The sequence below is a fragment of the Pinus tabuliformis genome, chromosome 8 (assembly GCF_031772625.1).
Source record: "Pinus tabuliformis cultivar Carrire ecotype Pingquan chromosome 8, CPIR1, whole genome shotgun sequence".
In the NCBI taxonomy this organism is placed as follows: Eukaryota; Viridiplantae; Streptophyta; class Pinopsida; order Pinales; family Pinaceae; genus Pinus; species Pinus tabuliformis.
Window position 1 is genome coordinate 1730917305 of NC_142294.1, and position 21059 is coordinate 1730938363.

At 38.4% G+C, this 21059-nt stretch overlaps 1 protein-coding gene across 1 annotated transcript; it reads right to left on the reverse strand.

Moving 5' to 3' along the window:
* Window positions 1-14449: 14449 nt before the first annotated feature.
* On the reverse strand, window positions 14450-20627 carry LOC149243003 (uncharacterized). Its single transcript, XM_089371096.1, has 8 exons — window positions 20579-20627; window positions 18715-19925; window positions 17899-18477; window positions 17656-17778; window positions 16993-17430; window positions 15317-15403; window positions 14579-14662; window positions 14450-14512 (listed from the first exon to the last, which is right to left on the reverse strand). Exons 1-8 carry the CDS (start codon window positions 20625-20627, stop codon window positions 14450-14452), a joined length of 2634 nt encoding a protein of 877 aa, XP_089227222.1.
* Between the last annotated feature and the right edge of the window lie 432 nt (window positions 20628-21059).

Below are 21059 nucleotides of genomic sequence, written 5' to 3' on the forward strand. Positions count from 1 at the left end.
TTTTTTTTAATATTTGAATAGTGGACCGGGTGTCCAGAACTAATCTTTGATAAGTAGGGTCAGCTGAGTTAATGAAATTTGAAATAAGAAAGGATAATTTTCTTTATATTCATGTCACCTACAAGAGTTAGCTCCCGGGCCAAGCTGGTTATCGGTTGCTCCTTCCAATCCTACAGGTTGAAAATATTACTCATAGAAGAGCAACGTGAACCTCCTATAACCATACAAATATTTAGTTAATGACTAGAAACAAATGGAAATTAACTATGATAGGCTGAAAGAAGTAATGTGCACAGACTTTAAAAATTTAATAACAAGTACCTTCAATAACCATGCACGTCAAGAATCTGATATGTTACAACGGGGTACAATCAAAGTAAGGAAGAAACACAATTTGGATAATTATACAATAGAAATTTCCATATAAATACCAGTAAAGAAAACTTCAAATAGATACCTGAAGTTCTTAACAAATAACTGAAACTCCTTGAACAGTCAACATGTAAACATAATAATCATAGTATTTGTAATAACAACAAAAGAGGGGAACTGGTGTATTCCTCCTATTAACTTGAAAATAAGCTTTAATTAAAAACTAAAGTGTGTATACAATTGTTTAGTAGATTTAGACCGCATAGGAGTGGTTTCACGCAGAAGCTCCCAGAAAGTAAAGTTTTTGCTGAAATATTTGGTGAGGCAGAGGAAACTTTAACCTGTACACACAATAAGAAGCATCAGAATTAATATTGTGACTGATAGATTAATGAAAGTGCAAAAGGAAGAGTTAATAGGTCATAATTACATGGGTTGAGTAGTTTAATGTGCATGTCGTTCACATCCTACAACACAACACAAGGGTTAGTCGTGTCTCAACTTGAAGGAATTCAGGCACACAAGAGAAGAGATAAGACCCGTTATATACTTCTAAGAGGAAATTTGTAACTGAAAATGAGGATTCTGAATCCTAAGCACTAATGGCAGACGAATTAACAAACTCCCATGATAACAACGAGTATTATAATACTAGGAACCCCAAATGGAAGAAAAATATAGGTGATGGAGCATCTAAAGCAAGCTAAAAAGAAGCATAAGTTATCTAAAGCAAGCTAAAAGAAGCATCAGTTACCATAGTTGCAGAGACCTCACAGTAGGTCGCATGAAGCAAACGAGTCTTGGTGACAGAGCAGAAGGAGCCAGGTAGTTACCCTATAACCAAAACTAAGATCTTTCCACCATCTAATTAATTCATGGCGAATCAACCACGGTGTGTACAACCGGTGAATTAACAACGAATTAACAACCTTGGGTTAAAAGTTCATGTAATTAAGTTTATAAAGGAAAAATATGACCAAGGTCATGGGAGATGTATTCCAAGTTGAATGTTGGGCAAAACATCTTAATGGGCATAATTTGTAGCTTATTATGGCTAAGGGAAAATTGGCAAAGAAATTAGTGAAGGATTTGAAAAGGAAAAAAGACGTTAAGGACATTTTATTTATGAAAATAAAGGATATTAAGAGAAAAGGGAGATGAAATGTCACATGTTGCATGTGAGGAGGAAATTAAAGGAAAATAGAGGGAAAATGAAGAAATTAGAAGCATTAATAATAAAAAAGCTTATGAAGATTAGTTCACAGCTTTTTGTCAACCTTTTCACTGTTGCGTTTTGGAATTGGCTTCAGAGAGGAGGAGCACAAAGAGGAGAAAGCAAAGGAAAACAAGGATCAAGCAATGAAAAGTTAGATCAAGCAAGTTTGGCAGGAATACTTGCAGGTAACAAGTTGCATGTATGATTTCCTAGATGGTTTTGGCATGCAGGGTACATGTATGTTTGTATTTGGTCCATTTACTATCATTGGCATGGGTTTTTCCTAGTTTCATAGTTGTTTCAACTTTGTCTTGCCAATTCCCGATAGTCGTGGTGTGATCGGATTCATTCTTAGTTGAGATTTGGATTTCCCAAAGGTTTTGGATACGGGTGAGGTGGTCTCAGGGAAATCCCAAGAGTTGGGGGTGGAGATGGTTTTCTACGAGAAGTCCTCAACATATGGGTGGAGACAAGAAAATTCATTAAGGGATGGTGAAGTAATTTTGAGGCATCCAAGCTTGGTTTGGTTTTGTGATCTTGGGACTGTTTGAGGTGAGATCACATTAGTGTCAGGGTGGAGGTGGTTTATCCTATGGATTCCCTTGTTTGTTTATGCTTTGGTTATCCCATGAGATCCCACATTCATGCTTGGAATATGGCATGGGGGTGATTGGATGAAAGACAAATTTGGTTCAACCCAATTTATTTTTTGGTTGGTACGTGGAAGTGCCTAGCATGGTTGGTTGTTGCATATATTAATAAGAGCTAGTTTCTTCTTGTTATTGATGAGTAAATGTAATTTTCATGATGTGGCTTTGATGGTTGCTCTTTCCTTGTTATTATTTCGGTTATATGCTAGTAATAAGCATGGTTTTATGACAGATTCAAGCTATGTCTCTTATCATGTTTTATTGGTAAATGAATGGTTATTGAATGCATGACCTAATAGATGTTATTGTATCTATTTTGAGAGGTCAATATACCTTCTTTATGATTCTTATATAAATTTTAGATCTCTATGTTCAAATATGCATTCATGACTTGTACATTTCATGTTCACTATGTGTTTGACATAATAAATGTCATGGTTAGACTGGGTTAGGTGATATCCTTGTCTAAGTTTTGTGTTAATGGATTTGTCCTAGTGTCATTTATCATTTATGAAAATCTCATTATGTTCTGGGTAGTGGTTGAGAGTCAGGCCCTGAAAAGGTGGGTTAGATTTTGGGGTCACAAGCTTAGAACTGGGAAGTATAGACTGCACTCGCTAGGAGGCAGGGTCATCAGAGCAACTGGAGGGTTATAGTCGCTAGCTTTCCTTCTCATCAGAGTGACTAGGGCTCCAAATTAATAAAAAAGAAAGTAAACTCAGGGGTTGGGAACCTAGAGTGGTTGCTTAGCTCTTGGGGGTCATGTAGCACTTGAGAGAAGTCATTAAAGTTCCAAATTGTCGATTTCACTTCCTTAATTGTAATTAGGAGGTTGAATAATGTCATAGTTCCCTCCATTCATGTTTACCCCGACAGGCTGGTGAAAGTGGGTAAATGTGGGAGGCGACGTTATAGAGTGGTATCAGAGCATGGTTCAAATACTTGGACGAGATGGGCTAGATGAATGTGGTTATGCATGCATTGTCATGATTATGGTTGTCATGCATGATGTCATGATATTCATTTGGTAGTTTCATGCATGATGTTGGAATATTGATGTGATTATGATTATACATATATCATGTTAATGTGGACTAATTTTGCAGATGAGATAGCCACTCGTGAACTTCACTGAGGTATGTTGATTATGTTTATATTTTGGTTTAGTTGACATGGTACACTTGCAGGAAGAAGAGAATCAAAAATGATGAGCAAAATGGTGGACTACAGTTCACGTGACTCTCCCTACAAATTAGTTGGGTAGCAAGGACATGAGTATTCTCTTGATATAGTAGACACATTGAGGAGTATGAGGGTAGAGATAAGAAGTTGTAAGGAAGACAATGACACGTTGGTTGAGGCTCAGGAAATAATTTCAAGGGATCAAGAAATCTAGGCAGAGGTCAATGCAGTCATCCTTCAGAGTTTGTCAGACTTGCAGAAATAGGGACAACTAAGGACTAGTCAAGAATAGGAAGAGAAAACTAATGAGGCATATGGTAGAAGGTTTCGGTCATAATACATGCTAGATGGAAGATCATTGGGTACACTTAACATGAGGATTGGTATGTATGGGTTTCATTATAGTTCCTTGTCCAGGAGACATCATCATCATCATCATCACTACCATCATCCTTATAGGAGGAACGAGTACTTTCGAGAGGAGTTCAAGAAAGTCAAGCTTCCTACATTTGATAAGGAGATGAAGAAGTCAGAAGATGGAGAGGCACGATTTCTTGGGATGAAGAAATTATTCAGATTGCATAACTATTTAAAGAACATGACATTCAAAATAACTACCTTCAATGTTAAAGGGAAAGCATATATTTGGTGGGAAGATGTGAAGAATGTCAGAGGCATTCAAGAAGAAGAGTTGATTTGGGATGAGTTCGAGAGATACTTCAAGAAGAAGTACCTATGTGAAAGGTGTTATGATGAGAAAGCTAAGGAGTTTTATGACTTGCAAATGGGTTCCATGATAGATGATGAGTATATAGGAGGTTCCTGGAGCTGTTGAGGTATGTGCCTTACCTCAAGTATGAGAAAGCAAAGATTCAAAGGTTCTTCAGTGGGTTTCCAAAAACATATAGATACTAGATTAAGTTTGATAAGCCCCGTCCACTCGAGGAAATCATCAGGAAATCGAAGAATTGTTATGAGAATTCAAAGTGTAAAGTTGAGCCTAAGCGCGATTTGAAGGGGGATGAGAAAGTTAAATGGAAGTGGCCATCGAAGTGGGGAAGACCTCAAGATGCAATTGAGAAACAAAATGTTACTCCTTACAAGAAGTTTAATGCAGTTGAGAAGGGACATGGGTGCAACATAGAGAGCACATAATAGAAGTGATAGTAGGGGACAGTTGTAGTGTTGGATTTGTGGCAAAGATCATCGCAAGAAGGATTTTCCATTGTGTAGCAGTCCTCAGACCTATAGTGCTCTGGAGGCGCGAACATTTGGGGATGTTGGTCCTAGAATTCCTTGGATTTATCCAGTTGTGGACAACAAGAAGGTAGATCACCATGCATCCACTATTGATATGGAAGGTAAGCTATGTGATCAAGTTGTTTCTATTTTGATTGACCCTGGATCGAATTATAGTTATGTTAATCTTGAACTAGTGGACAAGTGTGGTTTGAGAAAAGAAATGCATGCATAGTCTTAGTTGGTGAAGTTGGCTACAGGTACTAAGAAGAGAGTTCAACATTGGGTAAGAGCTTGTGCATTTGAGATGAATGGTATGCCTACATCAACACATCTAAATGTGCTTCCATTGAGATCATATAGCATGCTTTTGGGTATAGATATGCTATACATCCACAAGGCTAAAGTAGATTGTTATGAAAGCGCTATTGAGTGCCTGGATGATAATGGAGATACGAGATCATGCAAGGAAAGAAGAAGCCTACATTGGTGAGGATGATTACAGCTATGCAAGATAAGCATAGTTAGACGAAGGGGTGTGTACTATTTTCAATTCATATTTCCAGTTACAAGGTTAAGGACATTGAGGATGTGGAAGTCCTCAAGAGGTAACCTATCTTGTAGTAGTTTCAGGATGTGTTTCCATCAAAATTTCAGAGTGAACCTAGGTCACATAGACGGCAAAGGAAACAACATGGCCTTGCCTGCTTTTCCTCTACAACCCCTTGTAAGAATAATTAGAATGATTAGAAAACTAATTTAAGAACTAATATGAGCACTAGAGGGGACTAAGATTCATCAACTTCATAATAATAAATAAGAAACTCCAGACCCTAGAAAGCTAAAGGAGCTCCCTCCCAATGTTAATGCACTATGACCAATCTCTGAACTAAGAACAATGATGAAAATTCAATCTCAGGATTGAAATATGAGAACTTAAACTTACCACTGAATTCCTATTGAATGCATAATTAATGGGGGTTGAGGTGGTTTGGAAAGCTCACTTGGTGGCTTGGTACCGGCATTGAAATCATTTCTAGATTGTTATGTACGATATGTCATCCTTCCAAAACTGAAGGCATGAAAAATATTTAGCATGTGTATCATCAGGCACTGGATCAAAAGGTTGGTGTGTGCACTTTGCATGTCACATGTGAAACAGTTAAGGGGGCCACCTGCCATATCCCACTAGCATGTGGCTTGGTGGGACAATGAAAAGTTGTGCTTGCCTCCTCACTTCTCGAGCACCCGTGAAGGGAAATACACACCAATATTAGTTAACCTTGCATACTGAAATATTTTCTTTATAACACACATTATTTTTTAAAATTATTATTAATGTTTTTTCTCTTGCTTATTAGTAATTAATTTTTTTGACTTTCAATTACTTTTTTTCTTTAGACATTGAAATAATTATTATGGCTAACATTAAAATAGCTTTTTATATTTTTAACTCACTCTGTATACATATACATGAATCTGATATTGAAATAAATTATCTAACATGGAGATTCAAATAATTTATTTAAGTCCTATATTGAAATATTTTTAAAAAGTATAAGAATTATGTGTCTTTCTCACTTAAAAAGTGAAAATGTAAGTGCTTTTAAATTTTAATTACTTTATTATGTTATTTTTCACATAAACATTAAAATAAAATATTTTTACCACATCTTTTTCCTATTAGGCTGTAATATTAACATTAACATAGAATTGAAAGAACACTGTGAGATTGAGATTATTGATGTTTCATAATACTTCTATTTTTTTTTTTTAATTACTTTATCTATTTTTAAAGTACTATAAAATTATGTTATTTTTCACATAAACATTAAAATAAAATATTCTTACCACATCTCTTTCCTATTAGGTTGTAATATTAACATTAACATGAAATTGAAGGAACACTATGAGATTGAGATTATTGATATTTTATAATACTTAGAATTGAAGGAAAAATCTGGGTAGATAAACCCCGGAGGGAATCTAACCCGAGGGGCATGGAGGAGAATTAACCCTGTGAGTCCAAGGGTGTGGAGGGGAATTGACCTTGTGACCTCTTGATGGGCAAGGTACTTAACAACCCGGGGAGCATGGAGGAGGGTGTGGAGGAGAATTGGCCTTGTGACCTCTTGATGGGCGAGGTACTTAACAACCCGGGGGCATGGAGGAGAATTGACCCTATGAGCCCAAGGGTGTGGAGGAGAATTGACCTTGTGACCTCTTGATGGGCGAGGTACTTAACAACCTGAGGGGCATGGAGGAGGGTGTGGAGAAGAATTGACCTTGTGACCTCTTGATGGGTGAAGTACTTAACAACCCAGGGGGCATGGAGGATAATTGACCCTGTGAGCCCAAGGGTGTGGAGGAGAATTGACCATGCAGGAGGGTGTGGAGAAGAATTGACCTTGTGACCTCTTGATGGGCGAGGTACTTAACAACCCGGGGGCATGGAGGAGAATTGACCCTGTGATCCCAAGGGTGTGGAGGAGAATTGACCTTATGACCTCTTGATGGGTGAGGTTCTTAACAACCTGGGGGGCATGGAGGAGGGTGTGGAGGAGAATTGACCCTATGAGCCCAAGGGTGTGGAGGAGAATTGACCTTGTGACCTCTTGATGGGCGAGGTACTTAAAAACCCGGGGGGCATGGAGGAGAATTGACCCTGTGAGCCCAAGGGTGTGGAGGAGAATTGACCTTGTGACCTCTTGATCGGCGAGGTAGTTAACAACGGCGACTCGACTAGTTGATCTAACCCAGGGGGCATGGAGGAGAATTGACCCTGTGAGCCCAAGGGTGTGGAGGAGAATTGACCTTGTGACTTCTTGATGGGCGAGGAACTTAACAATGATGACTCGACCAATTGAGCTAACCCTTGGGGCTATAATACTTCTAATTTAATCTAACCAAATATGTTTTTTTTATAATCTAATTTAAAGAATATTCAAATTTTATTTTAAAATAGACACGTGTCAACTCTAAATTGAAAAAATTATACATCTCTCCTACTAATTGTACAATAATTTTATAGATACAATCAAACTTTGAAAAATTAACATTAATTAATATACAAAACACACCAGAAATTCTATAAAATTCCAATTAATACGATTATATATATACTACATCCATGAAAAACTCACCCATATCTAGGTGAGTTGATTATCCTTAGTATAAAAATAACTGCCAAAGAACAAACATGCCCAACAAACTAGAATTGGAACCGACATAAAAAAAGATAATAACAATTACTCTCTACCACCTTGACTTTGTATATATTCCTTATCCTTATCAATGATAACAATGAAGATTAAGTAAAACGACCGTGTTTGGTAGCAATGAGGCCGAATGTTTGTGTTAAACGGTGAATTCCATCTACGTCTCCTATGCCTCGAGAGAGAGAGAAACGTTACATCAGACTGCAAATTCAGAGACATAGATCCTCAACAACCAACCAAACAAATTAAACAGAAACATTGGAAAAATCAAAGGTGCCCACTGACCTCCATTTTCCTCGATCCCCACACGTACTATGAAAATACCCTTTGATCGTCCTTTCCTGCAAATTTTTTCTTGCACTCAGATCCGTTAGGTCCTACAGACTGGACAATTTTATACAATAGAGATTTGATATATACAGCTGACTATAGTTGCTAAATGACAGTAGGGCTACCAAACACACTACGCTGCTCATAAAGCTGATTTTCCGTTCACATCTCCACATGACAGCAGAATAATTGAATCCGTATCAGAGGGCGAGAATGATGTGAAGTAACTAGGGTTAAAAATAACAAATTTCTATTTTAGCGTTGCACTCACTACACAAAACTCTTAAACCTCGCTCTAAATGTGTGCAACAAAGAGGTAAGGGTTATAGAGCACAGTCAAGCACACTCTCTTCAACCTTTATCAGACTTCTTAATCCTTAATATTGCAAATCTAAACCAGTAGAAGTTCACAAGCCGTGTGATAAATAAATTGAATAATATCTTAATATCTCAAAACTAGACTCGATCTTAATATTTTAATATTGAAGTGCAAGAGAAAAAGGAAAAATTTTAATTATGGATTTTTTTTTTGAAATTTAAATATATTGGTCAATCTCAATAATATTTAATATGTAAACTATAAAATGTTTATTCATATATTTGTAAAATTATTGAATTTTATAATAATTTTACATATAGTCTCTATATAATGTTAGCGATTTTTAAAGTAAAATAATTTTATATTTTAAAATTTGGGCGAATCATTTTTTATAAAAATTAGAAACTAGCCAATCTCTTTTGTGAAAAAATCATGGAAAATTAGTCCCCCTAAATTTTTCTATAGCTAAAACTAAACTTAATCTTATGTCTTACCAAATAATATATAATTACATTGTACAAATTTACAAACAAACCAAACCTTTATTTAACTACTTTGACTGGTTACTTGACATATGTTGATGTTTACATATTGCCATGGTTTTCAACATCACTATGTTTTTCAACCCTATGTAAGTTGTTCCCCACCATAAGCACGTTTTTCAACCAGATGTAAGTTGTCCCTCACCATAAGTTGAATCTGCAATACATCTGTATCCTTTTCACTGCGGCTAGAAATTTCTTTGATTTACTATAGACAATTATATCCCGTTGAAAAACATGTCCTAGTTTCTCATCTATGGAGATATAAGTGGACCTTTTCATATCCCAAAAATGTACCTTCCACCGGTATAAGTAGATGGTTCCCACCATCTAAAGTAATATTAATATTTATTTGAACAAATATCTTAATCAAACCAAAACCAAAATTCATTGCAATTGATTGACATAACCCATTCAGCTTTTGGCTTACGCAAGAGTCAATTTAGCATAGGGATACTATAATAACACGAACGTTGGTTGTAATAACAGACTTCATAAAGTGAAAATAATTTTCCAATTTGTAAAATTTACTATTATTGGTCAATTTGTAAAACTAGTTATTTCGTGATTTTCTCTATGTTAATTTTGATTTTCTGTTATGTAAAAACATTCAAATTAAAAATAAAATGTGAAAAATATATTTTCATTAAATTTAGATGTGATCAATTTTTTTAACCGAAGTTTTTGAAAACAATAATCTTCTCTAGGGTAGCATTCGGGTATACATAATTTTTTTTGTGTAAAAATAATTAAATTAAAAATAAAATGTGAAGAATATACTTTTCATTAAATTTAAATTTGATTAATTCTTTTTTAACTGAAGAAATTTTGTTTTGTGCAGTAGCTCTCCCACATACATACTCTTGCTCAGGATTGGACCAATACTTGTGAAGACTAAACTTCCCCACCTAACCATTGGACCAAATCCATAAAATTAAATTTGATCAATTTAACCACAAAGTAATTCAATTTATCATTAAAACATAAATTTCGCAATTTCACAGAAGTCCCAAGATTGTGTTGGCATCATTATTCCATTGGATTTGAGTGGCGTGAGGACCTATTCTGGAAAGTGCTGCAGGCTTAATCGACCATCGATCACTGTATGGATCGATGGCGACTCATTGATTAACGAAATATTGTTATCTATGAGTGTCTGTGTGTTAAACGGAGTATGGCAGAGAAACTGGGGTTTAAGCGCAAATCCAGTGATAAGTAGAAGATCAACGGTGCAAGGAGGAAGGAACGAGAACCGTCCGATGGGATAGATCGACGGTCTTTGCTTGGCGGAAGAGCGCGCAAATTAATTTGCACGGAAATGGTTTCTCGAACCACAAGTGGTATTTCGGGCGGGTCTAAGTGGTAACCGGTTTTTCGAGAATGGCCTCCGATTCCACTCTTCAAGCGACACGTAGCAGCGAGGAGGAGAGAGGAAACCGCTTTTCGGGCGGTTAATCCTCATGCTACTTGTCCACCTGAAATCAGTGTGGACCGTTGGATCCATGAAGGGTAGATCAATGGTGGAGGTTTGGTCATGCAAGTGGTTGTTCGACGATCGGAGGAAGGAGGTGGAGTTGGAATTGCGATTCGCCGATATGCGATTTAGTGATTTGACATTAGCTGTTGGATCATTGAATGAGATGGATGGCAGTGTTTATGGTCGCGAATGTATTATTTTTGAAGTCAAACCTTATGGGTTGCGGGCCGGGTTTTGTGTATTTCTTGTGTAATCCTTATTTTCCGATAGAGTGAATGGTTCCGAGTTTTAGAGGTTTAAAGCCAATAACGCTTTTGATAGGTTATGTGGACCATTTTTTGGTAAACGAAAGGACTTTGGTTTACCCTGTAACATATGTAATGTACTTGTTCAGTTAATAGAAAGCTCCATTCTTACTTGACAAAAAAAATAAAAAATGTAAAATTAGTTATGAATCCTTATTTTTTTCCATCTTTTTAACTCATTTAATAGTCTATCAATTTAACTCATCTTGATATGAAAAGTAATTTCTGAATTTGTGAAATCTACTAACTTATTGATGAATGTGTGAAATCTAGTGATGAGGTTATCTACTCTATATTTTGCTCTTGTCAAGTTTCAACATTGATAATTTCCTCTATGAAATCATGTGAAAAACACGAAATCATGTAAAACAACATTCACATTGAACATAAAATATAAGCATTGTACCTTTAAATAAATTTAAGCTAAATAAAACAATTCAATTTATCATAAATAAATAAGTAAATAAAATTTTAGCCACTTTTTTTTGGTTTTCCTTAATTTTCCCTATTCATTTAACATTTTATCAGTTTAATTTATCTTTACATGAACATTTGTAAAAACTACTGTCTTATTACTTGTAAAATTAGTTCAACTGTAAATTATAATCATGAGAGAATTTTCTCATATGAGTTTTGATGATCTTCTCTATAAAGCCATGTAAAAGACATTTTAACATCTTCTCTATAAAGCCATGTAAAAGACATTTTAATTAAAATGTGAATATTGTATCTTCCCCACAGATTTAACTAAACATCTTACCAACATAATAATTCAAGTCACCATAGAAACATTTATAATTGAAATATCAACCATGGCTTCTCCATTTTGTTACGACTCATAATTGATTTAAAGTTTTAACATTTTAAATCATTTATATATATATATATATATACTATTTTATTATTCAAATTATAAAATCTAGCAGTTAAGTGATTTACTCTATTTAAAGTTTTAACCTTTTAAATTATTTTTAAATAAAAAAATTATTAATAGTAAAATATATTATTTTATTATTCAAATTATAAAATCTAGCAGTTAAGTGATTTACTCTATATAAAATTTTCACATTTTGATAAAAATAATTTTCACATTTTGATAAAAAAATAAAAATATTTAAATTGAACATAAAATATAAGCTTTATACTTTCACTAATTTTAAATTAAATCATCTTAACCGCAATTCAAATTACTTTTACAATATAAAATAATCTCTACACATATACATTTAATTACATATATACATTTTTATGCCATTTATTTATATTTATTTTTGAAAAAATTTAATAAATTTAAAAATAAGTAAATGAATATGAAATTAATTTACCCTAAGAATTTTTAATTAATTAATATATTTTATTTGATTATGATTTTTTAAATATATATGTACTCATATTAAAAATATATTATTTTAAAATAAAATTTATATATATATAATGATGATGGTGGTGGTTAACTTCCACTCGACCAAATTTTGTGTAAAACCCCTATCATAAAAAAAAAATTATTTACTCATATTACATTAACATTACATGAACATTGTTTATGGCAAGTAAATCTTAGTCGCATTACTTTATCACACAAGGCAATATTATACCTAGGCTTTTATCCATGGTAATCGTAAATACGTGAACAGGATTGGAATTAAACATATGTGTGTAACCATGCCTATGGAACATTATGGTATTCAGTTAATTGTTAGGCTTACCCTATCCACTGTCTCGAGAAGGATCCAATGGATTGCCTGGATGTACTTACCCTTTTTATTTGATTAAATGATTTGAAATTCATTTAAGTCTTCGTCCTACGGTCTTGCAATTTGCCATTATGATTCCCGGTTGTCAGTAGTGGTTAGCTGTGCCAACGTTATTCCGTCAGATCTAAATTTATGGTATTGTTTGGAAAGTTTGCTTTGGTGAACGTTTTCTAATCATCGCTCCTTAACACATCAATACGTATGCTGCACACGATGCCCACCTGGCGCAGTGCAACGTGGGAGCCAGCCAACTGGCTTAAACTGTGGCATGCGGGTTTGCTACCCCGTTCCCAACGCTATAGGCGGATCAATGCGCCTCGTACAAGGCACGTATGAGCCATGTGACAGAAGAGTCCGCGCCAGTTTTCCTACGGTGGAGATGGAGTCTCCCAGATCGACGGTCGATCGAAGCCAGGTATGAAATAAAATCTTAAGGGTTTTTCTCATTTGCATTTGGCCTCATGCCGCTCATTTCCACAGGGTTCTGATCCTTAGCGGTCTCTGGCGATTAGCCTTTTGCACAGTGTAGGTCCTTACATACAGTCCATGGTGGAGATGGAGGTCCGCCTGCTAGCCTTGGCCACGGTAAACGTGCCTCCTAGCTCACAGTAACGCTTCTCCGAGACATTTCTTTTGTTCTTTACTTGCTATGGATTTGATTCTCATTCGCTCATGGTTTTCCTGTTTTTTCCTCCGTCTCAGGTACAGGATGCGGGTGCCGTGACCAGCGCAGGGTGGAGAACTGCCCCTTCCATCCCTTTTCCACTTCCGGTAAGAGGAACGACGCCTTAAATCTAGTTATGAGAGAATTTCTGAAAGGGGTTCCGACCGCTCTTGGCATGCTGCCGAGACAATGTTTGAGCTACTGTATCCGTTTATTGTTATTTTGAATTCATCCCCTGAAAATGGTTAGACGGAAACCCGTTCGGGTTTTCCCGTGGTATTGTTTGATTACCGCCCAGAACCGTTATGGCGACAATGTCCAACCGGGCTGCGCCCGCGACATGCATTTCTATTACGTTTGTATTGGTACAGGGCCGAGGGTTAATCCCTACGGCGAACATTCATATTTAAGAGCGATTACAGCAGTTGTAAATTTCTTTGTCTGGTTAATGATTGTATATGTATATTTCATAGTAGGTGTTATGGCTTGTAATGGATTTCGGAGTTTCTTGTTGGGTTATTACCAATATTTACTTTGTTTCAGGAATGTAGTTATTCATTGGAATTTTCGCTAAGTTTGTCCGTTCTACAGCACTCCTGTAAATCACTGTTTCAAGTGAAGTTATCATTTCCAAATTTGCATGCTGTGTTACTGGTTAATTACGGTTTAATATTTCTGTGTTTAGCGACTAATCGTTGACTTCCTACCTTGTTTCCTTTCGGCTACAGCCGCCCATTTCACAATGGGGCTCCTCTATGAGTTAGGAGTGTTGGCACAGGGTTAGGACATAATTCTGGGTGAACCCATTACGCATGCTCCAAATATATTACTACTTCCTGTATTTAACGAGTCACTGTTTTGGGAAAATTATCCTAAAGGCTCACGGTTTATTTATTTCGTCGACCCGTTATCGTTTTCTTTGTTTACATGAAGTCGCTCCATGAGTTTATAACACAGGCTTCTGTATTATCATTTGTTAGATTCACATACTGTGATGATTGTTCACGGAAAAATATCTTTTCCATTTTACAGTTACTCCATCAACCCAGGTTTTCTTTTCCAGAAGAAAGTCAGTGGTCATTTCTATGTTCTGGGTTTCGTTCGTATTTCTGTTTTGACTGTTCTTTCTTTATGGCCAACGAGCAGAGGTTTTCGTTCTTTCACAGATAAATGTTTTCAACCTAACTCAGGTCTTTCACTACTTGCTTTTCAGAAGCTACTTTCTCTATTTCATTCGCAGTTTCCTGCTCAGTCATAACTTTAAATAATTCGACAGCATATACAAACTACCAAATCTTGATCATACATACCTGTTCCGAGGCAAACCTCTTAATGCGCTTGTCAAACCTCCCGACCTTAGGAGGGTCCTCCTCGACCTTCCACCCCCAAGCAACCTGCAAGATTCTTGCTGTCTACAGTCTTTCTGGCACCGCCAGAGTTACGCTATCTGGTCCTTACCAGACATAGCAGTTTCAGGGAGTTCTCTGCTTCCCAACATACGCTATCTGATCCTTACCAGACATAGCGTTCGCTGCCCAATGGCAACTTTTCACAAGCCTTGCTATCTGGTCCTTACCAGACGTAGCAACCCCCTTTCTTTCTTTTCTTGACATTAAGTATCCCTCCTCTATGAGGGTCTCAACCGTCATCTGGAAGTAGTTAGGGTTTTTCCCTTTTCCTGACAGATGTCATATTTTAATTCCAATATCCCTCTGATGAGGAAGCTCTATAACCATTGACAGTTGTTTTTATTTTCCAAATCACACTTAATGACTACCAATAACATTCATCAACATAATTAATTTAAAACAGTCACAGCAATAATAATTACTCAGTTTTACCAATCATAACCATAACCAACAGTTAAATTTACTGTTTTTAATTTAATCCCTAACGATTAACTAGGGGCATTACATCTCCCCCTCCTGAAGCTCAACATCGTCCCGATGTTGTTCACCCATAAACAGTTCAGGGTAATTTACTTTCATGCTCTGTTCATCCTCCCAGGTGGCCTCTTCTGGCCCAAAGTGCTGCCACTGCACTTTAACCTGGGTGATGACTCGTTTCCGCAGCACGACCCTTCTCCGATCTAATATGCTCACCGGTTCGACTAGGAATTCTCCTTCCGGTTCCACCTGAAACACACAATAATCTAATCAGTGTTTCTCCTGGCGAACATTTTCAGTTTAAGTTTCTCACAATATCCACTTACCTGTATGTCCTGCCAGCTAATTATGTGTTTAGGGTCATAGACATATTTTTTTAGAACTGACACGTGGAAGACATTATGGACCCGGATGTGGCTAGGTAGGGCTAGCTGATAAGCTACTGGCCCCACCCGCGCTAAAATCTGAAAAGGTCCACAAAAACGGGGTGCCAATTTGGCACAACCATTCCATTGTAAAGCGCTTCTCCTTGCCCGAATTCTGACATATACATGTTCTCCCACTTGGTATTCCCTAAAGGTCCTTTTACGATCTGCAAAACTTTTTTGTCTGTCTTGGGCTATTTTTAGATTAGCCCGCACTCTCTTAACCATTGCCTCCATCTCTTTTAGCATTTCAGGACCCAACATGAGTCTGTCTTCCGGTCCACTCCAACTGGATGGCGTGCGACATTTCCTGCCGTAAAGTACTTCGAATGGACTCATCCGCAAGGATGCGTGATATCCATTATTGTAAGCAAATTCCACAAGATGCAAATACTCTTCCCACCGAGTGGGTTGTTGCATCACATAAGATCTCAACATGTCCTCCAACACTTGATTCACCCGCTCAGTCTGCCCGTCAGTCTGCGGATGATATGCGGTGCTAAAATTCAATTGAGTTCCGAGACCCTCAAACAAGGTCCTCCAAAAAGCTGATGTGAATTTGACATCGCGATCGGATATTATAATTTTTGGCAGACCGTGGAGCTTAAATATGTTCTGCATAAAAACATTTGCGATTTGGGCTGCACGATACGTAGATTGAACTGGTATGAAGTGGGCTGTCTTACTGAGTTTGTCCACGACAACCATAATAGAGTCATTGTTCCTCTTGGACTTCGGTAACCCTGTAATAAAATCCATGGTAATAACTTCCCACTTCCATTCTGGTATGGGTAATGGTTGTAGCAAACCCGCGGGATGTTGATGTTCAGCTTTAATTAGCTGACATTCTATGCATCGTGCCAGATATTCCGTTACATCCCTTTTCATGCCTGGCCAGTGATATTCCTTTCGAAGCGAAGTAATTAACTTTTGATAGCCCGGATGTCCCGCATAAGGACTTTTATGATTTTCATCCAGAATTTTTCTCTTAATATCGCTCCGGTCGGGCACACATATTCTTTTCTTGTAACATAAAATGCCTGCTGCGTTCAGTTCATAACCTTGTTGCATGAGGTGGATGTTTGAGTTCTGCACAAGTTGTTTCTTTTGCTGGTAAATTGGATCTTGCTCAGCAGCCTCTATAATTTCTTTGCTAAGGGTAGACCGTCCTTCACTAAAGCCAATTTCATAGAGACAATGCGCTCTCCGGCTTAATGCATCCGCCACCCGGTTTTCTCTTCCTTTTAAGTGTTTAATTTCAAAATCAAAGCTGCCCAAAAAGTCCACCCACCTAGCTTGTCTAGCATTTAAAGTTGGTTGACTTAAGTAGCTAGTTAAGCTGTGATGATCTGTCATCAATAAAAATTTCCTTCCCACCAAATAATGGCGCCACATTTTCAGCGCATGTACTACAGCAGTGAGTTCCAGATCATAGGCTGAATACTTCTGTTCATGTTCTTTCAATTTTCTGGATTCATACGCGATCACCCTTCCCTCTTGCATCAGCACCCCACCTACACCCTCTTTGCTTGCGTCTGTGCAGACTACGTAATCTTTTTCCGGGTCTGCAATACTCAGCACAGGTGCAGTGGTGAGCAAGTGTTTGAGTTGCTCAAAACTCTGTTGACACTCCGCTGTCCACTTAAATATTTTCCCTTTCTTTTGCAGGGAGGTGATGGGGTATGCAACCCTGGAAAAACTCTCCACGAACCGCCTATAGTATCCGGCCAGCCCCATAAAAGATCTGATATCTGCCACATCCTTCGGTGTTGGCCATTCCATTATGGTTTTAATCTTTTCAGGGTCCACAACAATGCCTTCCTCGGTGATGATGTGCCCCAAATACTGGATCTGCTTTTTGAAAAAGTCACATTTGCTAAATTTTCCGTATAACTGATGTTCCCGTAGAGTTTGTAGCACAAGTCTGAGATGCTCCTCATGCTCTTTAATATTCCGAGAGTATATCAGTATGTCATCAATAAAAATTAACACGAATTTATCTAAATACTGATGAAATACACTATTCATCAGACACATAAATGTCGCAGGTGCATTGGTCAACCCAAAAGGCAACACCACGAACTCATAGTGCCCATATCGGGTTCGAAAAGCAGTTTTGGCTATATCTTCTTCCTTAATTCTGATTTGATGGTATCCAGATCTCAAATCGATCTTTGAAAATATCGTCGCCCCTTTTACCTGATCGAACAGTTCATCGATACGGGGTAATGGATATTTATTTTTCACTGTCAATTTATTCAGCTGTCGATAATCTATGCACATACGGAGAGTCCCATCCTTTTTCCTAACAAACAGTACTGGGGCTCCCCAAGGCGATACGCTGGGACGAATGTACTTCTTGTCCAGCAGCTCTTGCAGCTGCATCTTTAATTCTGTTAATTCCGGCACACTCATCCGGTACGGTGCCCGGGACACTGGGGCTGCACCAGGCACCAACTCTATGGTAAAATCCAAATCTCTTTTAGGGGGCAGTCCTGGTATTTCCTCGGGAAACACATCTGCAAATTCTTGCACTACCGGTATACTTTCCAATGCATTATCTTTTCCTTCAGATTTGGCATGACCCACTTGAACTGCATATACTTGACACTTTTTCCGGATGCATTTAGCCAATTGTGAGGCAGTAATTGGCCGGATCTGTACTGGCTTCAGGATACCCTGAATTTCCTGTTCATTTCCCAGCTCATCCCGATAAGAAATTGTCTTGGTTTTGCAATTTAATATGGACCATCGCTTTTCCAGCCAGTCCATTCCAATTAACACATCATAGGAGCCGAGAGGAAGTACATTTAATTCTGCTGTCACTGTCTGTCCAGCTATCTTTAATGGACAGTTGCTGACCTTGGCCAGCACCCGCCTTTTGGCCCCGGTAGCTAGCTGAACCAACCAGGGACTCTTAAACTTAACAGATTGTAAATTACAGCTTTCCACTACTTTGGGGCTAACATAACTTAATGTAGCTCCTGGGTCTACTAAAACAGAAACAGTTCGATCAAAAATCTTACCTTCGAACTCTATCATCGTTGGCTGGTAATCAGCTTGACGGTCTTCGAGAGCGGCGTTTATTCTTGGTATGGACCGAGCTACATCTCCCACTGTGGAAGCTTCATAAACCTGAGACACCTGCTCACTACCCTTTCGGTGAGGACAGTTCTTAATATAGTGTGGCCCGCCACAACCCCAGCACTGTACTGGCGGTCTAGCTGTCCCCTCATTGTCAACTCTGCCCGGCTGCTCGCTATATTTGGGCTCATTGGGTGGTTTTAATCTGAGCTGGTTTCTAAACTGATTCCTACTGCTGGGCCCTTTTGAGCCTCCTTTGCTGAAACTGCCACGAGCTCCCTTAACTCCCATAGTGGTTTTGCCGCCCTTCTTATCCACCCAACGCTTCCCAAAACTTTCTCCCTTTTGTTTATTCTGCTGATAGCATATCCTAGCTTTCCGAATCGCTTCATCCATGGTCTTCGGATTATCAAATTCAATCCTTTCCCGCATCGTTTGGGGTAGACTGCTAACAAACCGCTGCACCTTTGCCTTTTCCTCCCGTATGTATGGTACATAGCGGAGTAGAGATGTAAATTTGGTAATGAATTCATCCATGGTCTGCTGCCCAAGCCGCAGATCATGAAATTCCCGTGCTTTTTCATCGTAAAAGCGCTCAGTCAGGTATTTCTCCTTGAAGTATTTCTGAAAGATTTCCCAAGTTATATCCTGTTCACTCACTCCCCGCACCATCTTGACTTCCTCCCACCATAATGTAGCTTTGGCCTGTAGCTGGAAAATAGCCAGCCGTGCCTTAAGATGGTGGTCGTATTCGTAAACTTGGAAATATTTGTTCATGTTTATTAACCAGGCTTCCGCAGCCTCCTCGGACTCCCCATCAAAATGCGGCGGCTTAATCTTCCGAAACTCCCCTTGTAGTTCTATCCGCTGTCTTTTTGAAGTTTGATGTTCAGAAGCGTTGTCAGATTTCTCACCTCGAGCCTCCGCTCTTCCCTCTGTTTCTTCCTGATCAGTATGGTAATCTTGTTCTTCTGATACATGTTTTTGCTCCGGACTGGGGTTGGGCTGATGCTGGTTTTGTTTATCTGATAAACTTTTCAGGATCCTTTCCTGTTCCATGGTTAATCTGGTGTTGTCCTCACGCAACCGAGCCATCTCGTTCTTCAATTCCTGGACCGTCTCCAGTATGGTCAAATTGGTGCTGCGTGCCTCCTCCCCCAACTGCACCCAAATTTCTGGATTTCCTTGAGGGTGCGTGACGTTGTCTGGTCTGTCCACATTTCCATGAGGAGCGCTGCTCGTTCTCCTCATTCTGTTGTCACCTGTTCAGAAAATTAGTTCATTTTCCACAGATACTACATACAATACATCGTGGGATGACCCCCTACTTGCTCATTAATTCAATTATTTGTAACAGTTTTCCCAGTCATGGTTGTCCCGAGGTCACAGAGTTGCAACCTCGCTCTGATACCACTTGTAAAACCCCTACCATAAAAAAAAAATTATTTACTCATATTACATTAACATTACATGAACATTGTTTATGGCAAGTAAATCTTAGTCGCATTACTTTATCACACAAGGCAATATTATACCTAAGCTTTTATCCATGGTAATCGTAAATACGTGAACAGGATTGGAATTAAACATATGTGTGTAACCATGCCTATGGAACATTATGATATTCGGTTAATTGTTAGGCTTACCCTATCCACTGTCTCGAGAAGGATCCGATGGATTGCCTGGATGTACTTACCCTTTTTATTTGATTAAATGATTTGAAATTCATTTAAGTCTTCGTCCTGCGGTCTTGCAATTTGCCATTATGATTTCCGGTTGTCAGTAGTGGTTAGTTGTGCCAACGTTATTCCGTCAGATCTAAATTTATGGTATTGTTTGGAAAGTTTGCTCCGGCGAACGTTTTCTGATCACCGCTCCTTAACACATCAATACGTATGCTGCACACGATGCCCACCTGGCGCGGTGCAACGTGAGAGCCAGCCAGCTGGCTTAAGCTGTGGCATGCGGGTTTGCTACCCCGTTCCCAACGCTATAGGCGGATCAATGCGCCTCGTACAAGGCACGTATGAGCCATGTGACAGAAGAGTCCGCGCCAGTTTTCCTACGGTGGAGATGGAGTTCCCAAATCGACGGTCGATCGTAGCCAGGTATGAAATAAAATCTTAAGGGTTTTTCTCATTTGCATTTGGCCTCATGCCGCTCATTTCCACAGGGTTCTGATCCTTAGCGGTCTCTGGCGATTAGCCTTTTGCACAGTGCAGGTCCCTACATACTGTCCATGGTGGAGATGGAGGTCCGCCTGCCAGCCTTGGCCACGGTAAACGTGCCTCCTAGCTCACAGCAACGCTTCTCTGAGATATTATCTTTTATTCTTTTACTTGCTATGAATTTGATACTCATTCGCTCATGGTTTTCCTGGTTTTTCCTCCGTCTCA